The following is a 20638-nucleotide window of genomic DNA, read 5'->3' as shown; positions in this document are numbered from 1 at the left end:
TAGTCTACTATAGCTATGCCACGAATTAGGATAGAATGTGTAGTTCAGCTTTAGACTTCACGACGTTCATTGATTGAAGATGAAGAACTACTAAGGGGAGCTTGTGGAACTTCAACAACAAAAGGTATGTGGAGACTTGAACTCATCTATCACTCAAAAGTCTATTCAATTTTATCTCCTATTGAGACAAAAGTCGTATAGCTATATAGACTTTACATTATACACATTTGATATTTCGAGCTGAGTTTAACTCGCTTATATCTTTCTCGAAATATGTGTTGGAAAGATTTTTGCTTTAACCACGTTCATCATTATTCTTGACGAAAGTCAAAAGATGATCATGTGAAAATCACCTGGTAACATCTTACATGATTTGTTTCAGACAGTCATTTGATGTAGGCTCGGAATGTTTCGTATTGATCATTCGATCACTTGAAAATTTCTTATAAGCTAATAGTTTGTGTGAGATATCTACTGTCGTCTTCTAAGAATGTTTCAATGATTTAAATGGGAGTTGATAACCCATGTCTGGATACATTATGGTTTGTGTACTTAGTGTACGAACTGTTTTGACGGAATTCAGGACCGGAAGTTTGCATACCCGTTCGCAAACTTATTCAACTGTTTAAGTCAGGGTACTTAAGTTTGCATACCCGTTCGAAAAATTATTCAACTGTTTAAGTCAGGGAACCAAGTTTGCGTACCCATTCGCAAACTGATTTAACTGTTGAAGTCCGGGAACCAAGTTTGCGTACCCATTTGCAAACTGTCGTCATGTGACCAATGTACGAAACTTAAGTTCGCGTACTTGTTTGCAAAATGAAGTGGTTCAAGTTCTTAAATAAGTTAAGTATGATCTCATATTCATGAACAAATATATTTGCAAATTAAGGAATGCAATCTTTGCAAACCGTGGCTAAAATGTTCATGAATTGATTCTTTGAATCAATTCGATTTTGCTTCAATTGTGTCTTGTATACTTCTATGAGAATATAAACAATTGAACAACTCAATGAGTAACACAATTAATTAGATTCATTTGATTATCAATTGATCTAGAAGTGTTAAGATGAACAAGGGATAAGAGAAAAGTGTTCAAATTGCTAACTTCGGTTAACTGTTATTGAGCCAACTCAATATACACGTTTAGGTATGGTTACCCATATCTAAATGAAGGTATATTTCATTTGTGTGTAACAAGCTAATTAAAGACCATCTAACGATGGAAAGATATTACCTTGAATCTTGAAAGATATTACCTTGAATCCTGAATCGGGTTTCATCTGACGGTGAATATTGATTGATTTGTTCCAAAGTTATCAAACCCTGATTTGAAGACTATATAAAGGAGAACTCTAGCAACTGGGAAACCTAATCCCCACACCTCCTGTGTGATACTAGTTGTGACTAGAGTCGATTCTCCTTTAACCTAGGTTTTTCCTAATACCATTATAGGTTAACGACTTAAAGACTTCATTGGGATTCTGAATCCAGGCCCAACTATTTTCTCCATAGTTGCGTGTTCAGATCTTACTTTGTTCTATCGTATTGAGTACTATCTTCTCTAAGATTTTCTCGAGATTTATCTCCGATAAGTAAGATATAAAATGTAATCACAAAGCTCTTCGTCTCATTCTTTGTGATTCCACAATAACTTTTTCTAGTACCATATAGTTAAGTTATTGTGAGGTGACTGATATTTCTAGGTTGTTCTTTGGGAATATAAGACCGGATTATCAATTGGTTCTTGTTCACCTTGATTTACCAAAAGACGGAACAAAACTTCGTAGGTATTTCTGTGGGAGACAGATTTATCTATTCGAATAGACTTTTCTCCGTGAGACAGATTTTTTTATCAAGTCTTCGACTTTGGGTCGTAGCAACTCTTAGTTGTGGGTGAGATCAGCTAAGGGAATCAAGTGCTTAGAGTCCTGCTGGGATTCAGAGACGTAAAGAACGCGACTGTACCTTAATCAGTGTGAGATTGGTTAGGGCTCAACTATATTCCGGTCTTAAGTTAACTTGTAGTAGGCTAGAGTTTGTAGCGGCTTAATACAGTGTGGTGTTCAAATCTGGACTAGGTCCCGGGGGTTTTCTGCATTTGTGGTTTCCTCATTAACAAAACTTTTGGTGTCTGTGTCATTTCTTTTCTGCATTATATTTTCTATATAATTGAAATATCACAGGTTGTGCGTAGTTCAATCAATCGGTAAATCCAACCTTTGGTTGTTGATTGAAATTGATTGACGTATGGATATTGGTCTTTGGTACCATCCAAGTTATTTCTCATATTGATCCGGCTCACAGATTTCTATCTGTTCAATTGCGGATTGATTTGAGAAATTGGAATATAACTCTTGGATATATTTTCCTTGATTGAGTCTGACTGTCTAGTTGATTCTCTTGGAATTATATTGGAGTTAGTCCATACAGATTTCCTAAACGAAATATTGGGTATGGTTGTTAGACCCCCGCTTTTTTAATTGGTATTAGGGCGGGCAAACACGTTAAATACCTCATAAGTCTGTGTTTGTAGCAATCTGACTCTATTGACAGATATACTATCTCAAACAACACATCACCAGTTCAGAAACGTTCTGACTTGGTTCAAAGCTTTGTTTCTCCTGAGAAATCTCTCATATCTTCTTCATTGTCTGAAACTGTGTATAACTGGGAAACACGCCTAGATGAACAGTTGGATGATATTTTGGATGAAAGTGATTCAGACGATGGATACGATGTTGATGAGGAAGTCTCGCAATACATCAAGCTTTTTGACCATATCATAAAGAAAAAGAAGTCAACATCTTGCTTGGCTGAGTTTCTGACTCCTCTCTGTCTAGAAAACAAGAAAATGAGAAAACTCTTTAAAGGTTATGATTTTGGATATAATCTCTTACAATCCCTTGTTAAAGATCGTGAAGAAGATGTGCATTCAAAAAATTCTGAATGTGAAAATCTTCATCGAAATCTCTTTATGTTGAAAAGAAAACTTGCAGAGTCTGAAGCAAGGTGTGACTCTCAACAAAATTGTCTTAATGACAGAGAAAGTGTCTTTCTCTCTCGAGAAAAACGCCTTGAGGCTGATTTAGCTGCTTCTCTTGATAAAATCAAGATGTTAGAGGAGGACTTGAAAAAGTTCAATACTAGTTCGAACAAATTAACCACTATGCTAGGAACAAGTAAAAATCATCGTGATACACGAGGATTGGGCTATAAGGGAATAGATGCTCCAAGTATTAACAAAGAGGTAAAATTTGTCAAGGCTAGTGATTCTTCTCAACAAAAGGTTTCCACTGATGGCAAAAGTGAAATACCTTCACAGAAGTTAAGGTTCGAAAGAGCAAAGTTTATCAACCTCCGAAGCCAACACATACGAATCCGGGTAAGAACATTCCTTATATTTGTCATTATTGTGGAAACAAAGGTCACCTGAAAAGGAGATGTCGTTTTCGTATAAGGAATGAGAAAATTCATGATGTTCTTGTTTGGGCATCACAAGAAGTTATGAAACCAAGATCATATGTTAAGGATAATCCCATTAACATTCCAGGTTGTAAATATCCAACCTTTAGGCAAAGGAATCAGTGTTGTAATAAATCTTGATTTGCCTATAAACGTCATACGAAGCCTTTTCACAATCGTAATGGTTATCAAAAGGATAACTCCGTAGACGAAGATAAGATTCGATGCTCCCAATTGGAGAAAAACTAACTTGAAAAAGAATAGTCAATCCAATTCTCTTCTGAGAAATCTAGAAGAGAGTAATGGGAAGAAGGTTATGGTTGTTCCTAAACGCACTCATCAATGGGTACCAAAGAAAGCCCAGAAAATTTCATGACTATGGAGAAGGAAAAATCCATGATGTTGGAAGTTACAATTTGCTTGGGAAAAATGAATTTGGATATGAAAGGTTCTAAAAGTGATCTCTTTCATGATAATTCAAAAGTGGAACACAACAATCGGTGGAAGAAGAAACGAAATAAACCAAAAACTATAGATTGTGAGAAATCCATGGTTGCGGAAAAGTAGGTTTCTGACACCTGTGGTGAGCATGACATTGTTCACCACAACACAACTTGATTGTGTTGAAAGTGCATCCTTACCAAGAAATGTCATGTTATGTATACGTTGAGGGAAGCATAAGAATTGGCGCGCACACATTATGTTGGGTATGATTTTGAATTTTTGGTAACATTGTAGAATTCGATTGGATTCTTCTAAAAAGGTATGTCTCTAATCTTGAGCAAGATTTATGTTTTTATTATTTGCTTAAAGTACTTATACTGATTCATGCACCTTTTGTTTTCGTTCATGTCTACCTAACTAGATTTGTGTGTAAGGTTCTTAAATATTCCGGTTTGAAAATAGTTGTTCGGGATGTTTGGCCTTCTTGGTACACTTCAGAAATGCATACCAGTTTGCAAACCAGTTTTTAAACTGAAATTTTGTAATAAAATCCAGGGAAATTCGTTTACATACCAGTTTGCAAACTGAAAATCCAGTTATTCCCGTTTGCATATCCGTTTGCGAACTGGCATGTAGACGTCGGTAAACTTGTTTTGGCCGTAACTTCTTCGTCCGAACTCGGAATGACCTCATTTTTTTTTTATTTTCTTCCTATTTGAATTTTATTCAAAATGGGGATGAGAATTCCTGAATTTGGATGAGTTAAGATTGGTCTTTGTCTAGTCTCTTGTTTTTGAGTGTTTTTCCCTGTTTCGTTGCACTTGTTCCACTTCTCATGGACTTGCGCACTTGGATTCTTGGAGTACTTTTATTCTAAGCTCTTTTGTATCTTTGTTAAGAATGTTGTTGGTGAATCACAAAGAAGAAAGTTCAAGAATGGGTAGTAGTACACGTTACTCTGGGATTCTTGAATGTTCACAATCCTCTTTTGTGAACTTTGGTGCATGGTCGTTAATGACTTTGTATTTTCTTTTTTGTTAAGAAAATATTTTTATACGCCATCGTATCTATTCTTGGTGTAAATCCGTGCAAAAAAGATTGATTCTACCTTCTAAGAGTAAAGATTGATTTTGCAGTATTAATCTTTATTGGTTTTATATATTGCAAAAATGTTATGGGATATGTGTGTTTACGTACGTGAACTATGATTGTATCATATATGTCAAAATTTAAGTATATTATGTCATTATGCAAATATTGATAAAAGATAGAATGAACTTTTGTATATTCCATAGTATTGATCTTTCCCTGATCCACTTTTATGTGAAAGTACTGTATGGCTCCATAAATTTTCTTATGTTGAGTGTTTCCGATTAAATTAATCATTACGGTTCTCTTGTGGTTCATTTATTCGAGTATTCTGGATACAAATTCATGTTTCATGTGATTTGTTAATGTCCAAAGAAATCCTTCTTTTCTCGTAAAAGTAAGGTTGCTCTTGTTGTTCTTTCGGGAATGACATTTTATGGTGGAGAGTTCTTAATTGAACTTGTGCTTAATTGTCAAATATTTGTGGGGAGTACGGCTGTGGAATATTATAGGAGTTATCTTGTATCTTTATAAACTCCTTGATGAATACACTAAGTTTCGACTATGTGAAATCATCGAAACAAAGTTGATATGTTCTCTTTTAGTTATGAAGCATCCCTTTGAGAATTTCAATATGATCCCGCTAGTTTTCGTACCTTTGCCAATTTATATTGACAAAAAGGGGGAGAATAATTTTGTAGTTCACACTACATATACATACGGTTTACGGATCATTATGTAAGGGGGAGTGGTTTTCATTGTGAGATTAAGTATTGACTAAGGGGGAGTGATACATATCACCATAGTATTATTGTCAAAGTTGTGATACAATTGAACTTTGATGTTGTGTAATAATACTATGACACTGTATAACAATAATTGAGAACAATTATTTGCTTATTGTTATGGCTACGGATCTTCAACAACTATGATGCTGAGTAGAACACGTTCAGAATCACTGGAGTACTTGGAGTGACGAAGAATTCAAGGAATGTTGAAGAATTCGAGGAATGTTGAAGAACCAAGGAAATCAAGCATTTGGATGAGATGCTACAAAGTTTATTTATTTTTTAATCCATACGTATTGATAGTTTTGTCACTAAAATTAACAAAGGGGGAGATTGTTAGAGCACTGCCCGGTCGAACTCGCAAGCGTTGTTATCTCAAGCTTGTTTGTCAAGTTTAGTTGTCAAAACTATGAGTCTTGATTTCTAGTCTACTTATAGCTATGTATCTGATTAGGATAGAATGTGTAGTTGAGCTTTAGACTTCACGGCGTTCATCGATTGAAGACGAAGAACTACTAAGGGGAGCTTGTGTAACTTCATCAACAAAAGTTATGTGGAGACTTGAACTCATTTATCATTCAAAAGTCCATTCAATTCTATCTCCTATTGAGACAAAAGTCGTATAGCTATCTGTTAAAGTCTGCGGGCATCCAACTCAAAACCAATTGGAAATGAGTGGAGCGGCCCTTGCATATTATATTTGAGTTAATTAAGCGGATTATAGCGATGTGGGATTATTTTTCCTTTCACACGCCCCCTCTCGTGTAAGGCCAGTCACTGGGCCTCACACGTGGACCTCCGTACGAGTTACCAGTCCATTGGTAACAGGTGTACACAGGTGAGTGACTAAATCAGAGGGTAACACCTAGGCCAGTATCGGCACTGGCCTACACCCCGGGTGTACAAGTGACAAAATCGGTTAAACACTTCGGCCAGTAACTCGGCCTATACCCGGCGTACGTAGGTATGGGTCTGGGGCTTACCTCTGATACCATGTTAAAGTCTGCGGGCATCCAACTCAAAACCAATTGTCAATGAGTGGAGCGGCCCTCACATATTATATTTTAAGTTAATTAAGCGGATTATAGTGATGTGGGACTATTTGTCCTTTCACACTATCTAGACTTTATATTATACACATTTGATATTTCGAGCTGAGTTTAACTCGCTTATATCCTTCTCGAAATATGTGTTGGAATGCTTTTTGCTTTAACCACGTTCATCATTATTCTTGACGAAAGTCAAAAGATGATCATATGAAAATCACCTGGTAACATCTTACATGATTTGTGTAAGACAATCATTTGATGTAGGCTCGGAATGTTTCGTATTGATCATTCGATCACTTGAAAATTTCTTATAAGATAATAGTTTGTGTGAGACAGTTATTTTCGTCTTCTAAGAATGTTTCAATGATTGAAATGGGAGTTAAGAGCTAAAACCCATGTCTGGATACGTTACGGTTTGTGTACTTATTGTACAAACTGTTTTGACGGAATTCAGGAACGGAAGTTTGCATACCCGTTCACAAACTTATTCAACTGTTTAAGTCAGGGTACTTAAGTTTGCATACCCGTTCGCAAAATGATTTAAATGTTGAAGTCCGGGAACCAAGTTTGCATACCCGTTCGCAAACGGTTTCAACTGATTTCGGTCCGGAGCTAAAGTTTGCGTACCCGTTTGCAAACTGTCGGCTTGTGACCAATGTCTGGAACTTAAGTTCGCGTGCCCGTTATGATTTCATACTCATGAAAAAATACATTTATAAATCAAGGAATGCAATCTTTGGAAACCGTGGCTAAAATGTACATGAACTGATTCTTTGAATCAATCTGATTTTGCTTCAATTGTGTCTTGTATACTTCTGTGAGAATATAAACAATTGATCAACTCTATGAGTAACACAATTAGATTCGTTTGATTACCAATTGATCTAGAAGTGTTAAGATGAACAAGGTTAAGAGAAAAGTGTTCATATGGCCAACTTCGATTAATTGTTATTGGTCCAACTCAATATACACGTTTAGGTACGGTTACCCATATCTAAATGAAGGAATATCTCATTTGTGTGTAACAAGATAAAGACCATCTAACGGTGGAAAGATATTAGCTTGAATCTTGAATCAGGTTTTATCTAACGATGATTATTGATTACTTCGTTCCAAAGTTATCAAACCCTGATTTGAAGACTATATAAGGGAGAACTCTAGCAACTGGGAAACCTAATACACACACCTCTTGTGTGATACTAGTTGCGATTAGAGTCGATTCTCCTTTAATCTAGGTTTTTCCTAAAACCATTATACGTTAACGACTTAATGACTTCATTGGGATTCTGAAGCCAGACCTAACTATTTTCTCTATAGTTGCGCGTTCTGATCTTACTTTGTTCTATCGCATTAAGTACTATCTTCTCTAAGATTTTCTCGAGATTTATCTCCAATAGGTAAGATATAAAAAGTAATCACAAATCTCTTCGTCTCATTCTTTGTGATTCCACAATTACTTGTTCTACAACCATATAGTTAAGTTATTCTGAGGTGATTGATATTTCTAGGAAGTTCTTCCGGAATATAAGACTGGATTATCAATTGGTTCATGTTCACCTTGATTTATCAAAAGACCGAACAAAACTTCGTAGGTATTTCTATGGGAGACAGATTTATCTATTCAAATAGACTTTTTTGTGTGAGACAGATTTGTTTATCAAGTCTTCGACTTTGGTGTAGCAACTCTTAGTTGTGGGTGAGATCAGCTAAGGGAATCAAGTGCGTAGAGTCCTGCTGGGATTCATAGACGTAACGAACGCGACTGTACCTTAATCAGTGTGAGATTGGTTAGGGTTCAACTACATTCCAGTCTGAAGTTAACTTGTAGTAGGCTAGAGTTTGTAGCGGCTTAATACAGTGTGGTGGTCAAATCTGGACTAGATCCTGGGATTTTTCTGCATCTGCAGTTTCCTCGTTAACAAAACTTCTGGTGCCTGTGTTATTTCTTTTCCGCATTATATTTTCTATCGGTGGAGGGACGGGTCATTACAAATGGTATCAGATCCGACGACGGTTCACCTGCCGAGGGTGAGAAGGTACGCTGGACGGGGTTGGTCCAGGTGCTTCTCATGAAGGGCGGGGAACGTCGGAGATCTAGGCTTGTATGTATATTCCTGAGCCGAGGACGGTTCCAATTTAAGGTGGTGGTATTGTAATACCCCGATATGCGGCAGTGGTTTGACGAATGGAATATAAGTAATGGTTTGTCCTTTCCTAACACCGAGGCCTAATGGGTTCACTTGACTGAGTTGTGGGAAAAACTTTTCAGTTAAGCATGCTCGGCCGGGAGTAGTCACAAGATGGGTGACCTCTCGGGAAGCTGCTGCAGGATGACCGTAGTAGTGCCGCTAAAAATCCTACACTGCTGGATAACCGCAGTGGATAAATAGGAACAATATCGGTGTTAGTTGGAATGCAACTTGGGACGTGTCACTTGTGCTCGGATGGGAGAGTATGTTGGGCCGTTATGCCAGATACTGGTGTCACAAGAGGCAAGGAACGTATACATTATACTGAGGCCTTTTCAGCACAATTGGCTCCACAGTTGGCAGAAAACTCTGCAGTTAAAGCGTGCTCGGGCGGGAGCAATCCAGAGATGGGTGACCTCCCGAGAAGTTACTGCTGGATGAAAACCCCACACTGCCGGATAACCGCAGTAGCTAAGCTGGGACAATATCGGTGGAGGGACGGGTCATTATATTATTTTCTTAGTGTGATTGATAAAATTATGATTTACTTATTATCAATTAAAAATATAACTGGAATTGTAAACAGTCAAACTGGTCATCTGTTAGTCAACTGTTTGACCGGGATTCATCGGGCACCAAACTCAAATTTGGACAAAATTAGGCACCAAACGCAAAGACATACCATTTTATAGGCACCAAACTCAAAAAATCTCTTTAATCAAACATAAGCATCAAAAGTCTAAAAATTATCGATTATTTTGGCACTTAACCCAGTAGATTTAATCTAAAGACCTAAATGTGAGCCTACTTACGTCCAAGTCTTGAATACGTTTTTAACTAAATTACCACTTTTGTAGTCTTGCATACGGTGCCCAGGAAAAAGGTGCCACTGTCTTGCTCGAAGTAACCCCCAGAAGTCTCTCACACTGACAAAACTCTCAAATTTAACTTGGCATTTCATAAACCTCACAGCATAGACTACTCTCATAAACCTCACAGCAAACTACAGCATAGACTTAGAAATATAGAATGAAAAGATATTCAAGGAAAGGGAGCTAGTACCTGAGTAATGTGTGTGTTTTTTCCGTCATTTGCGCCGTAAGCAGAAAGTGCAGCATCCTAATTCGCCTGAAATACCTAGGGAAGCAAGTTACTGTATGTAATGTTCCCTCCCATAAAAATTAGGGGAGAGAATACTCTGAACAAAATTATTGTGATAACTAGATACTACGTACAACTATGTTGAGATGGGACGAGGAGAGCAAAGAACACGGCTCGAGATATATTACTATTGTTGAGAGATTCTTCGAATTTGGGGTAAGGAGGAGGCAATTCAAGAATAGATTTTTGGAGCAGATTATGGAAGTTTATATTCCTAGTTGTAGTAGTATTTAATTAATGTTCACCGCCAAATTTGTAAAACCTTGTACTAGTACAAAAGCAAGTCCTAGACGAAGTCAGTTTCATTCATCGATCTATGCTTACCTATAAATACAAACAAATAGCATACTTATGGTACCCATGCATTCATAAGCTTCTCTTCTCCTCTTCTCTCTTTAAAATTTAATCCAAGCATACTTGCAAATTTCTACCATAAAGATGATGAAGTTTATGTCCAGTTTACTGTCAAGATTATTGCATGCATACACCAATTCAAAAACCAATAGTAATTCGTCCGAAGAGGCGCCCATTAACTCTATACCACGTGAGGTGTTTACGGAGATATTAGCGAAAGTTGCATCTGCATCTTTGGTCGATCACTTCAACGCAAACCAAAGGTATGGAATTTCAAACCAAAATCTTTGTTTAGCTAAACATGCACGTTGTTTTGATATCTCTGTACCGAAGCTTTTAATTAATGTTTCCTGCATGATGATTGTATGCATCTGAAATTTATCTAATATGGTTCTGTATTTCTGTATTTCAGTTGTAAACTTTTCCATGAGGCTGGAAGCGATAATCTCATCTTTCAACATGCTTCTGTCGAACAACTACCAATAATCCAATGGTACCCGAAGCCCGAGGTTGCTACATTCTTGAAACAATGTGAAGAAGCGCAGAACCCAGAAGTTCTGTATAGGAAAGGAATGGTGGAATTCTTCCATAACAATGAAACTGAATTAGGGAAAGAGTTATTGCAGAAATCAGCAAATCTCGGGCACGTAGTTGCTGCGTATGTTCTTGGTATCATATTAATTGATGCTGGTGATGATGAAGATGATGTTCTCAGGGGGAAACAATTACTGACACAAAAAAGCAGGTGCACGGGAAAGAGATCAAGAAATGGAGAGATTGAAGAGTGTCGAAAGAAAGCAAAGAAGAGCATTGGTGGAATGTGGGTAAATAACTCGTTAAGTGGTGCAAAGAAATATAGCTGCAATAATATAGAGTACACAGCCAGAAATCAAACTGACGAAGCGGAAAATCAAGTGCTTGAATGCGAAACATGTAATTGCAACAAAGAACTAGCTTATTTTTATGATATGTTGGGTATCATGAACAACTAGCTAGTCATGTTTTCAATTGTGTATTTGTTAATTTAATCAAATTATTTCCGAGCTTCCTACCTGGGGTTCTCATATCTTTCTGCATTTTATTTTCTTCGTAAAATTCTACGAATGGTTCCGTTATTTTTCGTGAAATTCTACTACGATTTTGTACAATTTCGCGTTACTCTTGATAGTATGAGAACATGACTTCAAAATGAAACATCCACAAGTACAAACTTAGTTTCATGACCGTAAATCAATGTACTAAATTTTCTGAATAGACAAAGTGCTTAAGAAGGATTTTGCATTAAATTTGGTGTTAGATCGGAGGAAAAAAAAAGGTTTGGGAGTCTATCAGACAACCGCACGACCACCACAGCAGGCCAAGGGCCAAGCTGAGAACGATCATCTACAGCGGCAAGGGCTACACCATAGGCCTGTGCGCCATTAATCACGCTCTGGTCGTGCGGTCATGGTTCATCAACCAGACTGCGGTTCCTGTCTCCTTGGAACTCAAGGATACAGAAGTACAGGCCTATAGAACAGATCCTGTTCAAGTAAGGTCGAGCTCGTTTCTCAAATCTAGCAGATTATATTCCTATAGTTTCCGTCGGAGCTTAATGGTATGGGACTAAATGACTATATGACCTTGAGAGTTCTTCCAAAGGTGTACCAACAACAACTTGTATTCCTTCCACACATGCTTAGCAAGGATCCAAAAGGTGGAATCAAAAAGAAATTATTAGTGAAAGTCGGAATGAGTTTTTCTGGAAGTAGTAGTACTGAGATTTTCAAATCGGATTTCTCCAAAGTAGTTAAAGTCGAAAGTTAAATCAGCATCAGCGAAGCACTTCTTAAACTTCTCTTTATGTGTTGCAGCAACTAGCATGGAGAACAGATCTATTTCTCTAGTCTAGCTTACACAATGAAAGGATATTATGCTATTATTCTCATACTAGAAAATATCATTAACACAAAGGAGACTTTAAATTTCAGTTGGATTGAGCGTAACTGGTCGCAGCCTCCAGTTCAAGAATTTTGCAATCTACTTATGCAGAATGGTCAGTATCTGTCATCTTTTATCAGTTGAATGAACTAGAATTACTTCATATTTGTTCAGTAGATTTTTTCATGGTTGTTCGGTTTGTTGGAACGCTATACAGAATTTCTCAACGGATCGAAGTTCTATTAAGATGCTGAAACTTGACATGTTTTGAAAGCACAAACACAGAAATGAGAAAAACATTGTTACAAGACAAGATGGTGCTGCTGGAATAATTCATATTTGCAAATGATGCCAGCTTCCAATTCTTTACCCCCCACCTCCAATACTCTCTATACTATGAAACAGAAGCACAACTTGTATATGCGTGTCTAAACTCGGCAACAATGTTTGAACATTCTTCTTGGCGTGGAATTTTCCAGTTTTATGTGGATAATTATTCTTAATGCATTTTAACATGAATCCAACTGCAGCAACTACTGTGATGGATAATAATTGGAACCTGGCGTCAAAATAATTAGTCCAATTGCACAATATTGTGTTGTTACTCATTTGGGAATCTTGTTTGCCCGTGCTGAATGTGTTGTAATAAACAACTGCAATAACAGTGCCCAGAGAGTTGTCACATACGCCTAAACGCAGCAGAGCAAGGTAGCCTTGGACCTAGGAAACTAAACATTTGGTTTTGAGGATTGTTGGGTTCCTCTTTGGAAAAGAGAAACCCTCCAAAAATAGGCGTATGCCGCTTAGAAACGGCAAGCACACGGTATTCTTTAGTAAAAGGCGAAAGAATAGTTCGCTTTGTGCTTACCGCACGGCTGCGTGAATCATTATCAAGAGCGTAGTGCTACTTTTATACACAGCAATTTGCGGACAGTTGTACTCCCTAACCCGTGTGGGACTAATATCCCCTTTCACTTCTACTCTCAACTGAGACTTTACAGTTACAGTCGCTAGTCCAAGATTGTTTCCAGGCCTGCTTACAGCTTACACAAGGAGACGGCCTTGTTAATGTTTAAAAACATATCCTACTATATCTTTTATAGGTTGAATGAACTAGAATGGCTAAACTAGTACAACCGTTGTCACGGTAGGAGGGCCGACTGAAGAAGAATCTGAAGATTGTATTTGTCTAGGACTACTTTCGTTTCGTTTCAGAAAAAGTGATACTTTCGCTCGAATATCATTTTTTCTGAAACAGAGCGAAAGTATCACTTTTTATGAAACGGAATGAAAGTATCACTTTTTCTGAAACGAAAAGTATCACTTTTACAGAAACGAAAAATTAGTTGATCCATAAACCAAAATATGGTTGAATGATGTGTTATGCATCTTTTATAATGGTTTGCATAATGGTTATGCATTTAATTTTCGAAAATTGTGCCTAAAGCGAAAGTATCATTTTTCTTGAAGTGGAGGGAGTACATACGTGTTTTTTTTTTATTTGAAGCATGTAGCATACATTTTGTTAGTTGCAACGAAAAATTAATTTATGCATAAACCAATGGCTACATAAAGTATTATGTATCTTTTGTGGTGGTTTGCATAATGGATGTATATTTAAATTTCTAAAATTATGCTTAAATGATAAATACCTCCGAATTTTTCGTAAAAGTTCTAAATTTGATATTTGTTGTTTGTACTCGCTGCGTAGGTTTTTTTATAAGCTTTCCAACGAGATAAAATTTGTAAAATTCCAAGATACGGATTTTTAGATATGTTATATTAAAGTTTACATTCCAATTATACCCCTAAAAAATAGGATACACAAGGAGTTATAGTAATTAGACTAAAACAAAGAGACAATTTTGTCTAGTGAAAAAGTAACCATGGACATGGAAATTTCCAATTTTTTTCATGAAATTGAAAATTTGTGTTAGGTTTCATTTGACAAAAAAGTGACCATAAAAGGGACTCCCTCCCTACGGGACCTTCGGGTCCTCCGGTCGGTCGGCCCAATTAGAATGCTAAGTACAACTTTTGAAGAACGATTTTTTGGTGACCATGGTTTTTTTGGGGGGACCATGCTTTTATTTTGGGTAAAGTTAGAAGTAAATCTAGGTCACCCCTTATTTAGATATTTATATTAATACCTAAATTACCCTCCTGATTAATTTTGGGTGATGTTTAGTGAATGATTTAGTTAAAAACAATTAGTGAGATTAAATTAAAAGATGAGTTTATTATTAGTTGAGTAGAATTATTGAGAGAGTAGAGTTAGAGAAGATGAAGGAGAAAAACATGGAAAATAGATTTTTTTTCCAATTCACTAAGTTTGAGTATTCAAATGATGAAAATCCATCTGATTCTTCATCGCCATCCTCTCCTAGAATATTTGTTAATCTTCAAAATGATCCGGATTTGAACTGGATTTTGAACAGTTCGGTTACTTTATATGAAGAACAAGTAACCGAACTTATTTGAAGCTGTAGTTCGGTTACTTTATATGAAGAACAAGTAACCGAACTCATCTAAAGTTGTAGTCGGTTGCCCCGTGAGATGAATAAGTAACCGAACTCATCTGAAAGTGTAGTTCGGTTACTTGTTCCAAACACGCAGGTTACCGAACTCTCTAATAATAGAATTTCTAGGAGTTACAGCGTTATGTTCGGTTGGTTCTCAACTAACCGAACTTTGGTGTACAAAGTTCGGTTGGTTCGCAAACTGCATGCACTTTTGATCTAACCGAACTTTACGTAATAGTTTACAAAGTTCGGTTCTTTCGCAAACTTGGGATTCCAACAATCGGTCTCGCGATTGCAGTTTTAGTCTTTTTAGCTGGTACACCATATTATAGACATAAATTGCCCATGGGAAGTCCGAACTTTGAGTTCGGTTTCTGCGATAAAATTGTAAAGTTACCAAACTTAACAAACAAACAAAAATGTGAAGTTCCAGCGCCTATTGGCTAAGTTCGGTTACTTTGTAGTTTTAAAATTTTTTGCGAAAAAACCGAACTCTATTGGCTAAGTTCGGTTATTTTGGAACTCATCATAGTGGCTACAACAACACAGTTCGGTTAGACTGTATTTATTTATTTTTTCGGTTCTAAGGGTGGAGTTCGGTTACTTTGTAGTTTTAAAAAATTTTGCGAAAACAATCAAACAGAGAGTTCGGTGACTTAGATTTAAATCCAATAGAACCGAACTGTTCTTCGTGTTCTTCATTTTCAAGAAGTTCGGTTAGTAAACTAGGGTTTTTTGGAAAATCGGCATAACCGAACATGGCTCTGTAACTCCTACTAAAACCCCATTTTGATGATTTCTATTCGATTGAAGCAATCAAAATCAAATTAAAGTGAAGGGTTTGTTGGAAAATACCTCCGGAGTGGTCCCGTGACAGAATCAGGCTGCGGCTGGCATCTTTTATACTCGACAAAATTATCATGTAACAGAACTTAATTGTAATTGCATTGATGTTGTTACATTTCTTAAATAGGCGGTGGTGGTGGTGGTGGGAGAAAGGTGGTAATCGGTGGTTGGTTGTGGTGATAATCGGAGGTGGTGGTGGTAATCGGCGGTGGTGGTGGTAATCGGTGGTTGGTGGTGTTGATAATCGGAGGAGGTGGTGGTGGTAATCGGCGGTGGTGGTGGGAGGAGGTGGTGGTTATATATATATATATAGGTGGTTATTAGGTTGGTTTTAAATTAAATTAGGTTAAGGGTAGGTTAGTCATTTCAACGTTTTAGGACACCCCTTATCACTATAGGGAAAGTGGCCTAATAAAACCATGGTCCCCTCAAAAAAATCATGGTCCCTAAAAAATCATTCCTTTTAAAGGTGTGGAATGAGTAACTCATACATACTAAGGTCAACGAAAATTGTTATTGAGATGTTAACTAGCTCAAGACTAATGCTGAGCCAAAGCTAGAATTGAGATGTGAACCAGTCATGTTTAAGAGAGCACAAGACTCATGCTGAGGGAAAGCTAGACCTTTAAAGGCTATACCATGGACATGGTGAACAAATCCATTTCTCTTGATTACACAATAAAAGGATTTACAACAGCATTCTCTTCATGCAAGAAAGTATCATTCTGGGGCTGGGAGCTTACATTCTGCTCGGGATTTTTATTAACACAAAGGAGATGTTAAAGCGCAGTTGGATTGAGCCTAACTGGAACTGGTCACAGGCTCCAGAAAATAGTGGAGAGTCAATTCTATTATGGTATTCACCCCTTACAGACAATAGTGTTAACATAACTGAACTTCGTGTTCTTTGGTTTATCGTCGCTATATTCTTGCCATCTGTAGTTGTACTTTTCTACATAATTTGGCCCAGTACTATTCAGGATTTTAAGCAGCACCGCGAGCTTGCTGCAGCCATAAGAAGTCTAAAATGTGCAGCGAATGGTTCTTAAAACACTGTTTTTCACATTGGGACATGTTGATACTAGATATCATGTTACCAACCAGGGTATACGGCCTTGCCTGTATCTAGATAGCTGCTAATGCTTGTTGCCAGATTTCTACTTCTTTGATATTTAAAATAAAGAAAAAAAGTTTGCTCTTTGAGTGTCGAAGCTAATGGTTCGAATCCTCTTTTGTTGTCCAAAAACCTCAGGTAATCTCTGATAATATTTTAGTGGATGTTCATTTTTTCTTAACTGTAAGTAGGGTTGTGGCGCTTATAATGATTTATGCCCCATAAAATCAGCTCTTGTGAATGGAGAATATACGCATAAAAATTACTGAAAATTTTATTTTCAAGAAGTGAAGATGTACTGCGTTTTGTTTAGTATTTCTAGCGAGCATATCTTCAAACTTATGTGGGAATTAACGGTTGTGAACACTGAAATTCAGTTTGTTACCCACAATATCACTGCCAAACACGAAAACTGTCATGTCCGCTACATTATATACTTCTTTCAATTGAACTCTCAAAACTTGGTAATGTGCTTAACAAGGCAAACTGTGATATATTTTTATTTTCATAACAAGGATGAGAACAGTTATTGGGGGTGTGGGGAATTAGCTCCTCGCCACATATATTTGAAGATGACATCTTCTGAAGAGAGGGTCATATCTAGGCCTGTCAATGGAAGAATATCCGTCGGATATTTAGAAATCCGATATCCGACATGTTAAGCATTACCGGATATTCGATATCCGATAATATCCTACAGGATATCAAAATCAGATATCGATTCCGATAGGTTAAGCTGTCGGATATCCGATAAATATCCGATAGTATCCGGTTATAACAAAAAAGTTTAAAAACCCCTGTAAAACATTTTCATAATTGACACTTATGGGATATTTATCCGACAATATCCGATAATATCCGATACTAGACTCGAAATTAGGATAAATTACAAATAAGTTCCTATACTATCGGATATGGGATATTAACATTTCGGATGGGGTCTAATCCGTTTCCGATATGTTAAGGAAGAAATATCCGATAAAATATCCGATCTGATATCCGATAAAACGGATAAAATCCTATAGGATCTCGAATACTCGGAAACGGATACCGGACAAATATTGACAGGCCTAGTCATATCCTTCATCTCCAGGACTGTGTTGCGGATTCTTAGTAGGATTCACAGTCGGAAAGCCTATGATGAAGCAACTGAGCACTGACTGGCCATCACTTTCCTCAACAATTCTCTTTGGGTCTCATTGCAAGTATATTTGAACAGCAAACAGGGTTGCATTGGCTTTAGCTTCAGTTGGAAGAATGTTAGTCAAAAAGGTAGCAGCACAGCCTTTGAAGATATTCTTGCAGGCAACAATCAGTGTTGATTTTTTGGCAGCCTTCAGGAATAAAACCTAAGGGCAGACACACAAAACTTTTGGGCTTGTGATATTGGCAGGGGCAGCGTGGACCTCACACCCACTCAAAATCAAATTATGACGTATAATCCACCTCTATGAGAATGGATCTTAGGCAAGCGCCCTTCCAAAGTGCAATGGAAGTCACTAACCTAGGCCATAACCCTTCATGACCAGCCATAGACACCGTTAAGGTACGTATGGTTTCCAGTTGAATTTCAAGCTTCTCTTATAGGCTTGTTTTCTGTATCTTTTATCTTATACAACCGAGGTGGGACTATTACCACCTTTTAGCTTTACTTGCTCCCACGGGTAGTTATGCTTACAGTAATCTTTTTAGAGCATTGCGCTCAAAATCAGTACGTCTGTTTGGCCATATATAAGGAGCAGCACCAAATCAGAATGTGGTGTAAGATGATTGATTTAGAATTGGTAACTTCTGAAAGTACAGTCCACGGAATTAGTTTCAGTGTAACTCCATTAAGGGCGCCAGGTTTTACGCTTGCAAAACATTTTGATTTTGAACCTGGAATGACATGGTCTCTAACATTGTTTTCTGGAAATTTCGTCATTTTAACAGGCTGAACTAGTGGGACATCATTGATCTGAATCGTCATGAAACTTCCTTTTGACTAGTTAATGGGAAGTATTTGTTGGAGTTTTACTTGGTTAAAATTTTGCTACCTCGTCTGAACAAAAAGAAATGTGATCAAGGGAACCAGCAATTTCTAGTCGGCAATAATCCATTCGACAGGTTCTCTGCTTATGCATTATAGTGTGCAGCCAATGAGTTCTGTGGATTCAATCAAATGAGTTATAGCTTCTACAGCATAGATAAATGCACGCATCAGATCTATCTCAGCTGAAAGACACAGAACACAAATAGGACTTTAAAAAGGAGAAAATTTGGAGATCGGGCTTATAAGGACAATAGTTGATTTTCTAAAAGCAATCGAAATACTGCATACAATAATTCAAGGTGAACTAAGCAACATTACAGAATGTTTTTATCAGAGTTGTACTTCAAGTGTACGTCCAAAACGAAAAATTAAACTTCCTTTGGTCTTCAGAATGCTAACCATGGGAATAGCATTTTGCAATCGAACTTAGAATCTTTATAACCCCAGCATAGGTTGACACATTCATCTACAATGAAAGGCAATTCCAAAATCCATTCAGTTGTAATCAAAACATTCATCCAATTCTTGTCTTGCAAACGATATAAGAAGCTTGTAGATAGAGATTACCTAGCAAATGGCTTAAATGTGAGAGTAACTACATGTCTGCCTGGAATTGTCTTTGATTTCTCGACATTAATACGATGATCATCGCGTGAACCTGCATTCAAATAACAAAAAAAGACCCATCAATTCACTACTAAGATACACACATTCTAGAACTACGGCAGCAGCTAAACAGTTGATTTCTTTGAGGAATAAAAACAAACAGTAAGCGTGCAACAAAGAATGAGGAATGAATTAGGATGAAAATGAAATTACCTTTTTCCCTTGGAGGTAACCTAGATCTTATAGATGGTTCATCATCTTCAGAACGATGATATGTTTGCGGTTTCTCTTTCGATGAGGACGACGAAAGGAACCGAGGAGAACAAGACGACGAGGGATGCTTCAGTGGTGACATAGTAGTAGTAGTAGTAGTAGTGAGGGATCGAAAGATAAGATGTGAAGATTTCCTTGCCATCACCGTCGCCATTTCCGATCGATTTGATTGATTGAATCTCTAATCTTCTTCTTCTTCTCTGAATCTCGACACGAACCAGTAAAACTGAAACTCAGATTTAGAGAGCCTCTAATTTAGAACCTAAGATGTTATTAGCTAATGCCAATACTGGTTAAGGGCGCCACACCTACTATTAACTATTCGCACACACCGGACGGAATAAGACTGGTGACTAGATACTGAAACTGGAACACAAGTTCCAGTAATAACATCAATCAACAACAAATTGGTTTCCAAATTCTAGAACATTGGCCCAGAGCTAGACAGGAAGCCTGCACTGAACAGCAAGGAACTAGTAAACAATATTGATCTTAGTTTCAGTGAAGAATGAGTAGAATATGCTCCTTACGATATGGGTCGTCTGTTAATAAGAGATGGAAAAAAGAATATGCCAGCGCAGCAGGGAATTCAGAAAACACGGTAAATCAAATTGCAGAGACCAAACAACTGTAGAGTTCCAACTCAGGTATGACCAGCTCAATTTTTACCAGCAAGAGCACAACCAAATCAGCCAAACAATTCATTATAGCTGGGGAGATTATCTTTTTCTCTTACAGAAACAAACTCCTTACACTCTTCTTCAGTCAAAGAATCCCTCTTTTTCT

The 20638-nt window shown here is 37.3% G+C and overlaps 2 protein-coding genes and 3 non-coding genes across 5 annotated transcripts; 1 reads left to right on the top strand and 4 right to left on the bottom strand.

Annotated features, from left to right (window-relative positions):
- The first annotated feature begins 10623 nt into the window (after positions 1-10623).
- Positions 10624-11531, top strand: LOC113311667 (F-box protein At1g67340-like). The gene is made up of 2 exons (XM_026560472.1): positions 10624-10802; positions 10952-11531. The coding sequence occupies exons 1-2, from the start codon at positions 10624-10626 to the stop codon at positions 11529-11531; spliced, it is 759 nt and encodes a 252-aa protein (XP_026416257.1).
- A 330-nt stretch (positions 11532-11861) lies between these two features.
- Positions 11862-12080, bottom strand: LOC113314671. The gene has a single exon (XR_003342549.1). It is a non-coding gene; the product is annotated as a small nucleolar RNA U3 (small nucleolar RNA).
- A 1136-nt stretch (positions 12081-13216) lies between these two features.
- LOC113314496 lies at positions 13217-13336 on the bottom strand. Its single transcript, XR_003342436.1, has one exon. It is a non-coding gene; the product is annotated as a U5 spliceosomal RNA (small nuclear RNA).
- A 4994-nt stretch (positions 13337-18330) lies between these two features.
- LOC113314712 lies at positions 18331-18495 on the bottom strand. The gene has a single exon (XR_003342590.1). It is a non-coding gene; the product is annotated as a U1 spliceosomal RNA (small nuclear RNA).
- A 717-nt stretch (positions 18496-19212) lies between these two features.
- On the bottom strand, positions 19213-20348 carry LOC113307544. Its single transcript, XM_026555980.1, has 3 exons — positions 19793-20348; positions 19541-19631; positions 19213-19439 (listed from the first exon to the last, which is right to left on the bottom strand). The coding sequence occupies exons 1-3, from the start codon at positions 20004-20006 to the stop codon at positions 19436-19438; spliced, it is 309 nt and encodes a 102-aa protein (XP_026411765.1). The 5' UTR covers positions 20007-20348; the 3' UTR covers positions 19213-19435.
- Positions 20349-20638: the final 290 nt, after the last annotated feature.

The sequence above is a fragment of the Papaver somniferum genome, chromosome 9 (assembly GCF_003573695.1).
Source record: "Papaver somniferum cultivar HN1 chromosome 9, ASM357369v1, whole genome shotgun sequence".
Classification (NCBI taxonomy): Eukaryota; Viridiplantae; Streptophyta; class Magnoliopsida; order Ranunculales; family Papaveraceae; genus Papaver; species Papaver somniferum.
Note: the sequence above shows the minus strand (reverse complement) of the source record. Positions and strands in the feature narration are given on the sequence as shown.